At 46.8% G+C, this 14,712-nt stretch overlaps 5 protein-coding genes across 5 annotated transcripts; 4 read left to right on the plus strand and 1 right to left on the minus strand.

Annotated features, from left to right (window-relative positions):
- Positions 1-2,956: 2,956 nt before the first annotated feature.
- N7487_001294 (SWIRM domain-containing protein) lies at positions 2,957-4,113 on the plus strand (the record flags this gene model as incomplete). The annotated part of the gene is given in 2 exon segments (XM_056869042.1): positions 2,957-3,271; positions 3,289-4,113. 2 exon segments carry the CDS (start codon positions 2,957-2,959, stop codon positions 4,111-4,113), a joined length of 1,140 nt encoding a protein of 379 aa, XP_056733826.1.
- Positions 4,114-5,076: 963 nt separating this feature from the next.
- On the plus strand, positions 5,077-6,564 carry N7487_001295 (CDC50/LEM3 family protein; the record flags this gene model as incomplete). The annotated part of the gene is made up of 6 exons (XM_056869043.1): positions 5,077-5,170; positions 5,226-5,262; positions 5,318-5,414; positions 5,473-6,202; positions 6,255-6,417; positions 6,480-6,564. 6 exons carry the CDS (start codon positions 5,077-5,079, stop codon positions 6,562-6,564), a joined length of 1,206 nt encoding a protein of 401 aa, XP_056733827.1.
- Positions 6,565-6,877: 313 nt separating this feature from the next.
- N7487_001296 (zinc metalloprotease) lies at positions 6,878-7,864 on the plus strand (the record flags this gene model as incomplete). The annotated part of the gene is made up of 2 exons (XM_056869044.1): positions 6,878-7,150; positions 7,202-7,864. 2 exons carry the CDS (start codon positions 6,878-6,880, stop codon positions 7,862-7,864), a joined length of 936 nt encoding a protein of 311 aa, XP_056733828.1.
- A 457-nt stretch (positions 7,865-8,321) lies between these two features.
- spt16 (chromatin-remodeling protein SPT16) lies at positions 8,322-11,704 on the minus strand (the record flags this gene model as incomplete). Its single annotated transcript, XM_056869045.1, has 6 exons — positions 8,322-8,816; positions 8,873-10,903; positions 10,962-11,114; positions 11,175-11,296; positions 11,352-11,436; positions 11,525-11,704. 6 exons carry the CDS (start codon positions 11,702-11,704, stop codon positions 8,322-8,324), a joined length of 3,066 nt encoding a protein of 1,021 aa, XP_056733829.1.
- A 611-nt stretch (positions 11,705-12,315) lies between these two features.
- Positions 12,316-13,712, plus strand: N7487_001298 (putative mitochondrial carrier protein; the record flags this gene model as incomplete). The annotated part of the gene is made up of 4 exons (XM_056869046.1): positions 12,316-12,503; positions 12,557-12,563; positions 12,645-12,793; positions 12,854-13,712. 4 exons carry the CDS (start codon positions 12,316-12,318, stop codon positions 13,710-13,712), a joined length of 1,203 nt encoding a protein of 400 aa, XP_056733830.1.
- Between the last annotated feature and the right edge of the window lie 1,000 nt (positions 13,713-14,712).

The following is a 14,712-nucleotide window of genomic DNA, read 5'->3' on the forward strand; positions in this document are numbered from 1 at the left end:
GGACCTAGACCTACCTTTAGATTAGGAGACTCTAGATTAAGAGATTGACTCAGTTAAACTTCCAAATTATCACCTAATAGTTAGAATTGTATAAAGCGATAGCTAGCGTCTATATAGGGAACGGAAGCGTCGGAGAGATAATAATAAATATATATATACTAAGAGGACCAAATAAAGCGTAAATAATCGAACAAATATAATAATGATCTTTTCCAGATTTCCAGATTATTGTAAATAAAATACCCCAAAATTACTGGCTTTTCTATATAACTTATGCATGTCACGAGGTTAGTCGTATTTGCACTATTTAGAGTGCTGCAGCACCGAACCAAAGGCCTAGTGCTGCGGGACTTGTCAAGGCCTAGGTCGAAGTAATAGACCCCAAACCCATTTTAGATTGGGTTAGGTTGGGTTAGAGTGGGTTGTGCCGAAGTCTAGTGATTAGGACCCTAGAACACCTTTAAATTATATCTAATTATAAAAGCAAGCTTTATCAATTAAAGCTTTGCTTCGTGTAAGATCAAGAAGCCTACTAAGCCCGCTGAATTCCGCCATGAACCAGGTATTTAAAGCCTGCCAAATCACTATACAATCCACTATACTTCTTCAGAAAGAAGTAAGTGATTTACATGCCGCCAACGAGAAGAAGAAGAAGAAGAAGAGGCAAAAGCAAGCTAGATCTAAGAAGCAGACACTAGCCGAAGAAGGCCTCTTAGTATAAGAAGTATCTCAATTGATTACTGGGCCGGTGGAAGCAAGAGCATTCCCCCCCCGGGCATCGGGCTACATCGCCGGGTTTATAACCATCTGTATGGGGCCCACAACGCTGTAGTGGGTGCAAGAAGCTAGGGCATGAAATTAATAGGTGTCCAGAAAAGATCATGTATTTTACTATATTTAATTTAATGGCGTTTTGGTGGAGATAAATGCCTTTAAATTTAATATATATAGAGATGGAGTGGCGACTCGCCGTGGTGGCGGTTCGGTGGTGAAATATGTTAGTAAGTATAGGTACTGTCCACGTGTTGTTGATGTCTACGATTGATATAGAGAAAGTAATGAGGAAAGTGGTCAACTGATACCTGAGGATTCAGGCAGGGCAGGGGGTTCGCTGTACCAACACCCTTTGATAAAACCATTCGGTTTGAAGGTCTAGGAATGGTAAATACACCATTTGTTCGTAAAAATCGGCGCTATGTGCTCTTTTACGGTGATTATATACATGGATACTACTACGCGTTTTAGATAGGCGGTATAGATCTATAGTGGCGGTGAACCAAGTGGGGCTATAGATTGGAGTGTAAAAATATATGCCCACTGACTGTACAATGCTATATACGTTAATTTCTATCACTCAACAATAACCGGTAATCCAGCTACAATTCAAGGGGAAATTATAGGCTCATAGGGCGTTTGAATATCCTAGAATCACATAGTGTAGAAAACCTTGCAGTATCTTTCGCAGTGTTTCATATTCTTTAATTTCGTTACCCCATGATCGCATCAACTATATACATATTCAAACAAGTGGGATTCATGGCCCAAGGCGCCTCGCCAAGAAAGCATAGATGCATTGTTCCTGGCCCTATAGAAAGGCTGCCTACGCGTGGCTGATGTCGAAAACCTTGGAATTACAAGAGCGGCTCTGCCGATGTGGGATTGTATGGACTTCGAAGGTTGTATGTACTCCGTAGTGTGTATGATGACATCATTCCTATAGGGATAAAGGAGATATTCTAGGCGCCTAGCGCAGGCAGCCATTCAACTATGACTCAAGGTGCCAACCTTCCAACCTTGGAAGGTATACAGATGAGTCAGATTCAAGTCCCCACCCCCCTGAAGCCTGGTCACTCAATACTATATTATGTCAAAAATTGAATCTCTCTAAAGAAGTTCGATTTTGTAATAAAGCGAAGGAGAAAAGCAAGAGCAGGAGAGAAAGAAAGCAACTCAAAGATAAGGATCTACACCAATCGATCACATGAGACAGGGGGTCAATGCTATAAAATGATTGGCTGACCTCTCCTGCGGCTGATCCTATTAGGTGATTGCCCGCATGGGATGTTGTCACATGTGGACATATGGACTTAGGCAGGAAATAAGATGGTCAGAGGTGACATTAAATCCGAAAGTTACCATAAAGTTACAGTTCAGTACCAGTGGAGATTGGGTATATCGACTTGAATAATGTACGGGTTATATATGTCAATGTGAAGTACCAGTATTACCTTTGTATGTATTATTACCTTGAGAGAACGGAGTATGGGAGTATTATCCAAGGTAAAGTACTCCGTACTCTCCGTCTCCGTACCAAATGATGAGATCAGCTGGTTCTCTCTTCAAATGACGCCCAAACCACCCCTCTCTCCCCCCCTTTTGCGCTCTGATACTCTACAAAAACCAAACTAACCCTTTTACAGTCAGTCCATTGGTCTCACATTGGTCTCATGAGCCTTGGAGAAACTCGGAATCCTCATTAAGCGCCACCCCGCAGTTTATCATCACACCCTCAGCCCCATACTGACTCACAGGTCGCTTTCAACCATTTCCCTCTTTTTCTTTTCTTTTTCCCACTTTTCTTCCTCTCTGCTTTCCCAACTTTATCCTTTCTATTTTCATTTGGTCCATTATCTATCGATGGACCATTACTCTCTCCATCAAATTGACTCATTCGGCCATTGGAGCCTTAACGCCGAGACTTAGGTCATATTGGCTTATCGCCACTCAAGAGAGACAAAGAGGCAGACCTGACAAATCACCTGTTTTTGCCTTGTGATTCAACTTCCATTGAGTTCCATAAACACTCGCTCATCAGCTTTCGCCATCCATCTTCCCACTCTTCCTGGTGTATTCATCCCCTCCCCTTCTCTTTACGGAAACCCTAGTCCTGGACACCATTGACCACTTTAACCTCTTATTTCCCAATTACCGTTGGATTAACGGTATTTAATCTGGAATGACTTCGTCTACTGGCTGGGAGCCAGCTAAACAGCCGACCACAATGCATCGTCTCCCATCCGTTTCTAGCCTCATGTCACCCCCAGAGACCAAGCCGCTTGAGAGCTTTTCTGTCTCGCTTTCACCGTTTGCAAAGCCTCGAGACTCTTCAACTCGTGACATACAGCTTCCACCCATCTCAGCTGATCGAAAACGAACCCAGTCAGAGATGGACCTCCCATCGCCACCTGTGACTCCCTATACGGGGAACAAGAAGAGCAATTCCCACGCCTCGGACCAAATTGAAAGGGATTTGGGATCCCCCAGGGACCCTGTCCTTTTCCCCCTCAGGATTCCGTTACTGACGTTGCTACGGATGAGCCATTGTTTGGTCCCGTTCATCCTCCATCTGCAGAGGCACTTGTCGAAGAGCACATGAATTCCCATATGGCAATCTTTCGCAATAAGTTGAACAAACCCACACGAGATGAATATCTCCTGGCGCTCTCCTGTGTTCCTATCGTTTCGACCCAGTACAATCGCAACCCGGGTGCCTGGGCCCGAGAGGAACGGGAGACGCTGGAGCGCCAGATGGCCATGATGAACCGCTATCGCTCAGGGGATTACGAACCAAAGTTGAAGAAGATTGCCCCTGCGCCAGTGAAAAGATCGGGAATTCAGCCGCGCGTGCAGCGAACCCGGGTCAAACGCACCCCTAAATCCACACCCAAGCAGCAGGTGTTTGACAACTTTGACCCCCCCCAAACCCCGCTTACCAAACCGCGTGCCTTGGGTACAAATCGCGATGACACCGATTATCACTCACTCAAGGACTATTCGCCCCCGGCAGATACGCTCGGCAGTAATGCCAAAGCATTGAAGGCCGATTGGAAGGGGCAGATGTTGGATTTGAGCAATGACCCGGACAGAAATATTCTCAGTCCCGCCGAGCTCAATCTTGCCTCCACCCTGAGACTTTCATGTGCCACCTATCTATGCAGCAAGCGACGAATTTTTGAAGCTCGGGTTCGAGCTCTTGGTGTTGGCAAAGAATTTCGCAAGACAGATGCCCAGCAGGCTTGCAAGATCGATGTCAATAAGGCCAGCAAACTTTGGACCGCTTACGAACGTGTGGGTTGGTTTAAAGCTGAATATTTCCATCAATACCTAGCATGATATCCTAGGCTAAGTGTCTTGATGGTACCGTGATAATGATGCCGCTGGTTCATCACAGCCCGTGTGTGTCGCCTCCCATCACAGGCCGAGCCATCGAATACACCGTTTCCAATAACTGACCTCTCCACCCCAGTGTCTTATCACTGTGCAATACAGCCCTCAACTATTAATCCAGATATGAGTGTTCTCAGCTCTTCTGCACCTAACCAAGGCAAATTGTATGGGTGTTCCCTGGATCAACCCATCTTACCTCTTGGCCTTTCGGTTTCCCTTTTTCAATTGCTATTTCGCTTTTACGACTCATGACACATTCTCTCTTTTTTTTTCCTTTGAGATTCCCCCCTTGTTGGTTTTCTTTTCTTTTCTCTTGCATACAGACACCCCATGGGCTTTGATTCTTTTCAACTTTGGCTGCTGGCTGGCGTTTGGGTGCTTCAATTCCGTTTCGCTTTGGTCTAGAATGGCAGGCTCGGTTAGCCACAGGTGTTTTTTTTCTTTTTTTTTTTTTTTTTTTCGTTTCTCTATTGCGATTGAATTTTATTACTTGATGGTTTTCTTCCCCCTCCCCCTTTCTTTTCCAGAAAGGGCAATAGCACATAGGATAAGGCTTGATACCCTGACCGGATATGGTTTTCCTACATCACAATGAATTGATATGAAATTGAGCTAAATGTCAATGATTTAGATAATATTTCAATAGTTAATAGTTCCTAGGCATCAATTTAACATATATGTACTCCGTATGTACATAGTTTAATCATGTATTCGATACATACATATGTTAACTATACGGAGTACGGAGTAGTTTCTAATTAAAACCAAAAATAAAGCGGTGGGGCGCAATCGTAATCCTCCGGCAGCCTCGGGGACCCGGCGCCACCTTTTTTGACGTATCCCTTGTATTATCTTTCCGCTTCACTCCAATCTGGACCATCCAATTTCTTCTCATCATCTTGGTCAACCATGTCTCAGGAGGTGACTCGTGCTGAGTCTATCGAAGAACAGGAGCGTGCAAGGGAGGATGGCGACAAGAAGCCAAAGTCTCGCCGACCAGCCAGTAGGTCCCTGGGATCTCATTAACCCTTTGTCCCCAATTAACTCGTTCGTACCAGATACTGCTTTCCGCCAGCAAAGATTGAAAGCATGGCAGTGAGCTTGAGATTCCTGTATCTGCCCTAGGACCACCGTGCTAACCTTGCAATAGACCGATCTTAACCCCTAAAAGCGTCCTACCTCTGTTTTTCATCGTCGGGATTATCTTTGCCCCGATTGGCGGTGTTCTCCTCTGGGCAAGCTCTCTAGTATGCCTAGTTTCATACCTTCCTTGACAGAACAGTTCTGACGAGCCATGTGCTCTAGGTCCAAGAAATTTCCATCGATTACTCCGACTGCTCCACACAAGCGCCGACCGACAGCTATGCTTCCGTTCCTCATTATTCGGCGACCTTCAAGTCTTCTAAAGCCATATCAGCACCTACGTGGCGCAAGTCCGTGAATGAGTCTGACTCGGGCACCGTTACTTGCACTCTTTATTTCGAAGTTCCGAATGAGCTTCCAGCACCGGTTTTCATGTATTATCGTCTCACCAACTTCTATCAAAACCACCGCCGATATGTCCAGTCCCTTGATCTGAATCAGCTAAAAGGAGATGCTGTCTCCTACAATACCATCAAGGGTGGCACATGTGATCCATTAGCGGTCAACACCACGGCACAGAAGGTATACTATCCATGCGGACTGATTGCAAACTCGTTCTTCAACGACACGATTGGGAGACCGCAAATCCTAGATCCAAATGCATCCGAGAATGAGAAACAGTATTACGAAATGACAACGAAAGGAATTGCGTGGGACAGTGACAAGGAACTCATCAAAAACACAAAATACAATATGGATGACGTCCTGCCACCACCGAACTGGGTCTGGGCCAGCGAGAACGGTGTTTATAAAGAGGATCCCAAATTACATGAAAATGAAGCTTTCATGGTTTGGATGAGAACGGCTGGTTTGCCATCGTTCAGCAAGCTTTCTCGCCGTAACGATACCCATGGCATGCCTGCTGCCAAATATTCCATCGAGATTGTTGATAGTATGTGTTATACTTACCACCTCTTGTCCGCACATTTTACTAAACTGTTTAGATTTCAATGTGACCGAATACGATGGAACAAAGTCGATCTTGATCTCTACTCGAACAGTGCTTGGAGGCAAGAATCCCTTCATGGGAATCGCCTATGTGGTCGTGGGTGGAATTTGCGTTGTTCTCGGGGCTTTGTTCACTGTTGCGCACTTGGTGCATCCGAGGTATGATCTTTTTTCTTTCCCCTTTTTGAATCGAAGTTCCAAACGACTAACCTCTTTACTAGAAAACTTGGCGACCACACTTATCTTACTTGGGATTCAAATCAACCCAACACTGCTATCGCCACGGGACGGGATAATGCCCCTTGAGACCTTCTCCTCCTCCCCCCTTTCTTTTGGCGTTTTCTTTTTGTCTCAATGTGCCAATGTAAATAATCCTTCTGTTCAATGACCTCATCAAATTTTTGACATCCCAATTCGTTGTATTTTCTCCGATCCTTTACATGCTCGTACCCCTTGCTCAACACATGCATTCCCGCATGACGCAGCATTCTTTATGGAATCGGACAGGTTATATGATAACCCACCCCCCCTATACTGGTCCAACTCGAGATGGTTCTTTTCTTGACTCTCTTTTGGAACAGGTGTGAAGGGGGAACCAAAACCAGGGCTTCTTAACACCATGGTCTGTCACTCATTTTTCCGACTTGTTGTTATTGTCACTCTTTTTCTTCAGGTTCGGTGCACTCCTTTTGCCTTCCAGAAAAGAGGCGCCTGTGCTACTGAGCACCCCAGTGCAGATTTCTTGCAAGCACTAGGGCGTCTCCAGTCGGATGAAGCCGATCCTGCTATTTCACAGGCCAGGAAGGCGCCAATCGAGGTTGAGACCTGGTTCCATATCGTCAGCAGCAAGTCGAAATCCAGTCAGGTCACTGATGATATGATCAATTCTCAAGTCAGTTGCTGCCTTTTCATCTGGTATCTCAAGTGCTGATTTATTCCATAGCTTTCTATCCTACAACAATCTTATGCAGACTCTGGCATCTCCTATCGATTGCAAGGTGTGACTCGTCATGTCAATGATAAGTGGGCAAGTAATGGGGATGATGCGGCAATGAAAGCCACCCTTCGAAAAGGAAGCTACCGGACATTGAACGTTTACTTCCAAACCGATCTCCAGGCCTCGCCTGGACAAGCAGGGCGCGCTTTCGGGCACAGAGGCGCAGCCACCAACAATGACCTGGCATCGAGTGTTCTTGGATTCTGCACCTTGCCTGATTCGAGCGTCAATGCTACTAGCCCAGCTTCTCACTATGTCAAGGATGGCTGCAATGTTTTGGCCAAAACAATGCCCGGTGGCTCCTTGGATCTTTACAATCGAGGCGGAACTGCCATTCACGAAATTGGACACTGGCATGGCCTTTTGCACACATTCCAAGGGGAGTCTTGCTCAGTAGATGATCCTGGTGACCACGTAAGTGACACGCCACAACAGTCCACCCCGACAGATGGGTGCCCTACCCAGAAGGACTCTTGCCCGGACTCTCCTGGCCTGGACGGGGTCCACAACTTCATGGATTATTCATCTGATGTATGCTATGAGAGCTTCACACCTGGACAAGGAGAGCGCATGCGGAATATGTGGGCATCAATGCGTGAAGGAAAGTAGCATGACGGTGACTGGTAACAAATCCCATGCAAGCTCTGTATGGTGCCCATTCGAAGCCATATGTACACATGCACAAGACGCAAGGTTAGAGAATTAAGCCAGCTGGCTAGGCTAGTTCGTTGCTGCAATTTAGAGAAATGCTACCTGTCTTAAAAACATTGAACGAATATCATGCGTGAATATTTGAATAGAGTACAATCAAGGGACGTTAAAAGACTAGTTTCCGCCCGATTAACACCAATAAATGTGTGTCTTTTCTTGTTTTCCCATGCACCGTTGGCTCGAGTCAAATCGTACAAGTATTTGATCGGCCTTTCATGGCCGATCAAGAGAGATGCAAGGCGCAAGTAGCCCAATTTAATTTGCCCGGAGATTTGAACCCAAAGTGCAAGAAAGGAAGCAAGAAAAAGCAAAGAAAAAAAGTCATTTGAAGCTCCAGTGGCAACAAAATGGTTGATTAGCGCTTGCGTTTGATCCCGCGGTCATTGTCTTCATGGTCGGTTTCCTTGTCTTTACGTTTTGCCTTTTCCTCAAGCGCATCCCAGTCCTCACCACTCTCCTCGTCACCACTGAAGTCTTCCTCGCTAGCATCGGCACTCGCGTCATCATCAAATTCACTGTCTTCCTCGGAACTCTCGTCCCCGGCTGCAAGCTCTGAATCGGACAACTCGAAAGCTGACTCCTCTTCCTCGTCTGAACCATTCTCAGAGTCTGACTCGGCTGATAGGAATGACCAACCCCCATCGGCAAAGAAGCCATACGGATCGCTGACGACTGTTTTCATGATTGTGGTCCAATTCAGGTTGAGGGGACCCTCAGTGAACGCAATGTCAACAGAATCAAGCCAGTCCTTCACACCCTCCAGTGCCTCAACAGGAATCGTGTTGATATGAACGGGAGTCCGGCGGAAATCCTTGAAAACGAAGACCATGTCAAAGTTTTTCAGTCCAAACTGCGCACAAATTAGTAAACCAGGCCGACAAAATGGTGGCAAGCAGAAAACGTTACCTGAACTCTCTCTAGATGGGCAATCTCGATTTCATTCAACGTGACGGTTGTGAAAGGAGGTTCAGTGAGCTGAACTAGGGCATCCGTGGTCGGTTGAATCAAGACATTGGAACGGTTTGGAACACCGGTAAATCCAATTTCCCTGAAGGGGATATCAACATCGACACCCTCGTCCTTGCCAGCGTCCGCAATTTTCTCGGCAAAGGCCTTGAACTCGCGGTCCAACGCAGCTCTCCGTCGTCTTTCCTCCTGTTCAGCCTCGAATTCTTCCTCATCTCCGTAACGGTGTTTGCGCCGTCGGTTTCCAGTTTCATCAAACTGCATCTCAGTAGCCTCGCGATAGAATTGAATATCCTTTGTCTTTCGCTTTCCAATCATGATAGGCGTCTTGAGATGCACATGGATTAGAACGATCAGTTCATGGGCACATGGTTGGAAGAACAGATGCTTCACGTTGCTGAAGAGCACGTCGACATGCTCATTGCGGAAGGGCGATAGGTACCGAAGACCATTTTGGTGAATCTCGACTTCACCCGGAACACGCTTGCCATCCAGCGGAGGTCGGAGGTAGACGTCCGGGAGTTTCACTGGACGCCGGTTTCTAATTTCAACCAGTTTATCCTGCTCAACAACATCTTCCAATTCCTTCTTCTCCTGCTCTCGTCTCAATGCCGTCTTGCGAAGTTCGGTGATATCCTGGGCGACTCGTGCAAGACGGTCATTATCCTTGGACCGGAGAGTGAGGTTGCGAACAAAATGAGCTGATAAGTCCTCAAAGGGCTGGTCATCCTTTCGACCCACACCCTGACCTGGAGACAGGAAGTTGATGCGTAGGTACGCGTATTCTCCTTCGTCGCTCTTGCTGGCGTTCTTTATGGTGTTGATATGAAAGGGAACGGGTCGGCCCATGATAGGCACAATCACCGTTGATGTCTTTTGGTCGACGTAAACTGTAAGGTCTTTGACCTTGGCAGGGAGTTGATTGTCGCGCTTGTAAGACTCAAAGCGCTTGAATTTCTTCTGCGCGACCCCATTGTCGTCTCCCGTAGTCCCTGTGAACCTATCCAAGCCTTCCTTTGTCTTCTTTGCAGCCAGCTCTTTCTGATGCTCTCGACGACGGGCTTCAGCTCCCTCATTGACTTGAGTGGGTCTTTCGGCACGAAGCTTGGTTCTTGTGACGTTTCTACCAGCAGTTGCGCTAGACTTAGTCTCCTTTTTCTCTTTCACAGGCTTCTCCGGTTCTTCTTCATCACCGAAATAAAACGAGATCGAGTCCATATCAATACCGGCGTCTTTGGTGAAAATATGAGGCCCACTTTCCCCGACACGAACAGTATCGGTGATGACCATAGAATAGCCACCATTCTTGGCATTCTTCGAGTCCGGATCCTTCACATCAGTCAGCCCGATCGTGATGGACAGTGTCATGCCGTTTTTCAAAACGCGGTTATTTTTGGCATTGAGGACCATGTTGGCATCCCGAAGCTCGATTCCAATCCCAGCGCCAACGTTCTTGACAAAGTGTCCCTCTAGCTCGGGCTTCTTGGAGCGGATGAGGCTCAGCGCTTTGTTGTAAACGTCCTTAGCGACCACACCATCTCGAACCTCTTTCATGGTTGCTTCATGGAGGCTTAGCAACAGGGCATAGTTTGCTTCTTGTGATTTGGTTGGGTCAACCAAATAAGTACGCCCAATGAGCGAACTGTAAGTCTTGTATCGGATTCCAAAGCTAGACAAAATAATGCCGGGTTCGAGGTTTTTACTGTCGGGAGTCGCTGTGAGCTTGAGATCGTAGGCGCCTCCACTTTGAATAACAGGCCCGTAGGCCCAGTCGATTTGCTGAGAATCAAATTCCGAGGGCAGCCGCGCCAGCTTGTTGAAAAATTTCCCATCGTCAATCTTTGCATCGACCTTTGCAGCAAGGGCCTTATGCGTCATCTTCTTTTCTTCGTCGAGCAAACGGGACATCTCATCGACAAAGTACTCCGACATAAGGCCACTGCAAGCTCTGGAAGCGTTGCGGATTGAAACCTTTGAGGCTGTATCAGCAAATATTCACTTGTTAACACACTGTCATGGATAAACTAACTAATTCATCAGAATCTTTCACTGCAAAAGCAGCAGAGAGTGCAGGCGCTACGTCAACTTCCTCCACTTCTTTCGATAGTTCCGCAAATATGCGTTTCCATTCATCCGCGAAGGGTCCCGAAGCGGTGTTTTTGGGCAAGGTACCGACTTTGTTCTGCAGTTGTCGTGGTTAGTGGAAAATCAACCTAGTGATTCAAAGGTTATTTTAGCTCACCCCTGCGCCCTTGATAACGTCCAAGCATTTCTCGAATGCTTTGGTCTTTGATTCTGGGTCTTTGGTAGTGACCAGAATCTCGACGGGAATCTTTCCGTCTTTCAGCGGCTCAAGGTGTTTCGCTTGAATTTGTTTTAATCAGCTGTGGTGCGCAAAAGTCCATGGGTCGACAATCACCTTTCTTGGCCGTGGTGACCACGTAAATTGCTTCGGTTGTAAGAACAAACAGTGTCGCTGGGAATTCATACCCGAGAAGCCAGAACTAAGCACAATTTCAATTAGTAACGATCTCATAAAGCCCATGGGCCTCTATGGGACCAGGATAGGACTTTGGAAAAGGATTCACATACATGCATCGCGTTGTTCTTCTGGAATGAGTTCTCCTCATCGGTCTTGCCCATCAGAATTACTATGGACCCTGCATTGCCGAAGAGGGTATTGCCGGAGCGCTTGTCGGCCTTCCATGACGCATAGAAACTAGAAAGACGGTTGAAAAAGTTGTTACTGTCAATAGCGATCTCCTCGGCCATGATGATGACCTGATGCGAGCAAGATATGCCGCAGTCAGAGACTAGGTTGGTGGCAAGAGAGCTCAGAGAAGCGTAGGAGCTATCGTAGGTACGTCCGGATGTTAAATTCGTTGAGGATGAAGAAGAAGGTAGATATGAAATGAAAGCAGCATCAATGCGACAGCTGCGATGATGAGAGACAAGGCACCGATAGAGCTGGGTGATGGAAGAAAAGACAAAGATAGAAAGGGACGGCCTAGGGGAAAGCGAACGCGAAAAGCGCGTTCTTGCACTTAAGGTCTCTCCCGATTACTGTATCAAAGTATTACCACTTTTGTACTAGCGTTGTTTTTCCATCTCTCTTCTCTTATTGAATCCGAACATGTTTTTGTGAATATCTCTTTTCACTGACTTTCTTTTTATTTTCAACTTTCAAGTCAGCATGGCATATGTGAGCCTTTACTTGGTCATTTGATTTGATAAAAATCACACCCTGTGATGCTGCCCTCTTTTTCCGCCTACACCACCTACGCTTCGGAATTCACTATTGACATTGAGCTAGTCTCTCTTTGAGACCCCACAAGCACCCTTTCCTACGATGTACACTGTGGCTTTTTAGTTGTCCGTAAACAATGAAGTCTCCGATAGCTCCCATCCTTCTCGAGCCCCATCTCGGCGAACTTCCAGGAAGTTCGCGAAGGATTTCTCGCAACGATGCAGCTACCGGAGCATCTGCCGCAGGTGTTCGCGCTCTCAGTGCACAGATGGTAGCCTTCTATTTCAGAGCACCGATCAAAGCTTTCTTCCGTACGCGTGTCGAGTATGTAGTATCTATGGACCTAATGATCTTTGTATTGACAATATTTCCTTTAGCTATATGGTACGCCCTCCCGCCATCTACAGTAGATGAGAAAATACAATCAACCCATCACCAGCCTTCGTTACTTATCATTTGAAACAGGCATTTGCAAGAGCTGTGAACCCCCGTGTCGCCGAAGGCAAATGGTCTCTGCATACGACAACCCCGGGATTATTGCTCCACGCCGTTCGGACATATGGCTGGCGGTTTATCCCGAATCAAGTGCTTCCACCGTTGATGGCAAATGCAGGGTGAGATATTCACCAAGATAGGGGCCTAGGTGGTTTGAAAGCGCTAACGATATATACTAGGGTTGGCGCTGTTCTCTACACATCCTATCTCCAGGTTTTGGGAGCCCTACATGAACCTCAGTCCCAAGGGGTCAAGCGAGTCTGGCCCCCAGCTCCTCCTTCTGCAACATTTGCAGCTGGATTTACCGCCGGCACAATTCAGTCGATTGTAGCCGCCCCTCTAGACGCGTTACAGGTTCGCTTTCAAACCAGTGACATGCTGGAGGGTCAATACCGGAGTATGTGGCACTATGGCCACCATAAGCTCAAACAGATTGGTCTCCGTGGGGTCTTTGCGGGCTGGAGCCTCTCGTTTATGCGGGATTCACTCGGTTATGCTGTGTTCTTCTCCTCGTTCGAATACATCAAGTCACAGTCCTACTATTCCTTCGTCACTTGGTACTATGGCTCCCTGCAAGTCGATCATGTGGGCATACTTTCATCGTCCGAGTCTAGTGATCGCGGTGTGCCACTCATCAAACCCCACTACGCATTGGAGCCATGTTTCCTAATGATGGCTGGTGTTGTGGCATCGGTCGCTCAGCAAACCATTCAGCATCCTCTAAGTAGGATTCAAGACCTTCACCTGGGTCGACTGGAATATCTGGATCACCAGGCCAGTTTCGTACCCTCGCGGCAGAAGATGATACGATTATACTATCACGCTTATCAGGAGACCTTCAAGAGGTGCAAGCGAAAGGCTGCCCGGACCGGAGGCTGGCCCTCTTGGTTGTTCCGTGGGTTCATCGGGAGCTCTCTTCGCCAAGTACCTAGCACCAGTGCCGGTCTGATCATTTTTGAATTGGTGCGCCGACGGTACGCAAATCCGGCAGACGCTGTCCATATTCAAAATGATGGATATGACATCCTTCTCACTTAGCGGTTTATATGACCGAGTTTCTTATCCCCTCTCCTCTTGGCTTGTTGATCCCTAATTTTTTTTGGGCTTCGTTTTTTCTTTTCTTTCGATTGTTCATTCTGGGGAGGGCGTTACAGGGATGGAATCTTGTTTCATTAGACCTACATACAGTTATGTACATATACACGTGATACCCGACTCCGGACACCTGACAAGATAACCTTGATCACTGATACAATATTTTGACTGAGATATACTCTTCATGTTATTACCTAGTGACATACTTATGGTATATAACTGTGTACATAAATAGTAACTGATTTATCGATCCATCCCGCATTAGATGATACGATCTAGTCCGTATTCAGACTAGTCCGTACCCCGTATGCGTACAAATCAAATACCGAGGTACCACTTGGCATTACATAGTACATTTTGGATGTCTCTCCTCTTATTTAGACTTGCTTGTCCTCTTTTCTCTATTTCGTACTTCCACTTGATCCCCTTACTATTTTAACCTAGCTTCTCGAACACTTGATGAAAATCTTCCGAATCCCTCTATTCTATTCTATATTTGACTTTTCTTGGCTGTGTAATGCTCTTACTTGGCTCGGGACCCTTACTTTTTGCCCAAACGCACCCCCTCTCTCCAAATCTCCGCCTGATCATCACCCCATTTTGACGGTACTTCGTCATCCTGCGTCGCGTGTGACTTTACGTAGCTAGTCGCCCGCGGCCACATCGCCTAAGTGGCGCCCTATCGTGGTCTAATACAGTGACTTTCAAGGTTGTGCCCAGGTGATACCCTTGCTGACTCCTTGCGGAGAACCTCTTATCGATATCATTAATTTCATCGACTCCGCATTCTTTTCTCCGGAACAAAGGGCTGCGAGGTTCAGCCCGTCAATACCGCCATCATTTCTCCGACTTCTCCCCCACGCGCTTCTAACATACCCCTCCAGTCCATCCAGTCTATACCCTCTGATTCCCGCTCGACAAATTCGGCTAAGTTATCGGAGTC

Source organism: Penicillium crustosum, assembly GCF_028827405.1.
Source record: "Penicillium crustosum strain IBT 35664 chromosome Unknown utg000001l_segment0_segment0, whole genome shotgun sequence".
NCBI lineage: Eukaryota > Fungi > Ascomycota > Eurotiomycetes > Eurotiales > Aspergillaceae > Penicillium > Penicillium crustosum.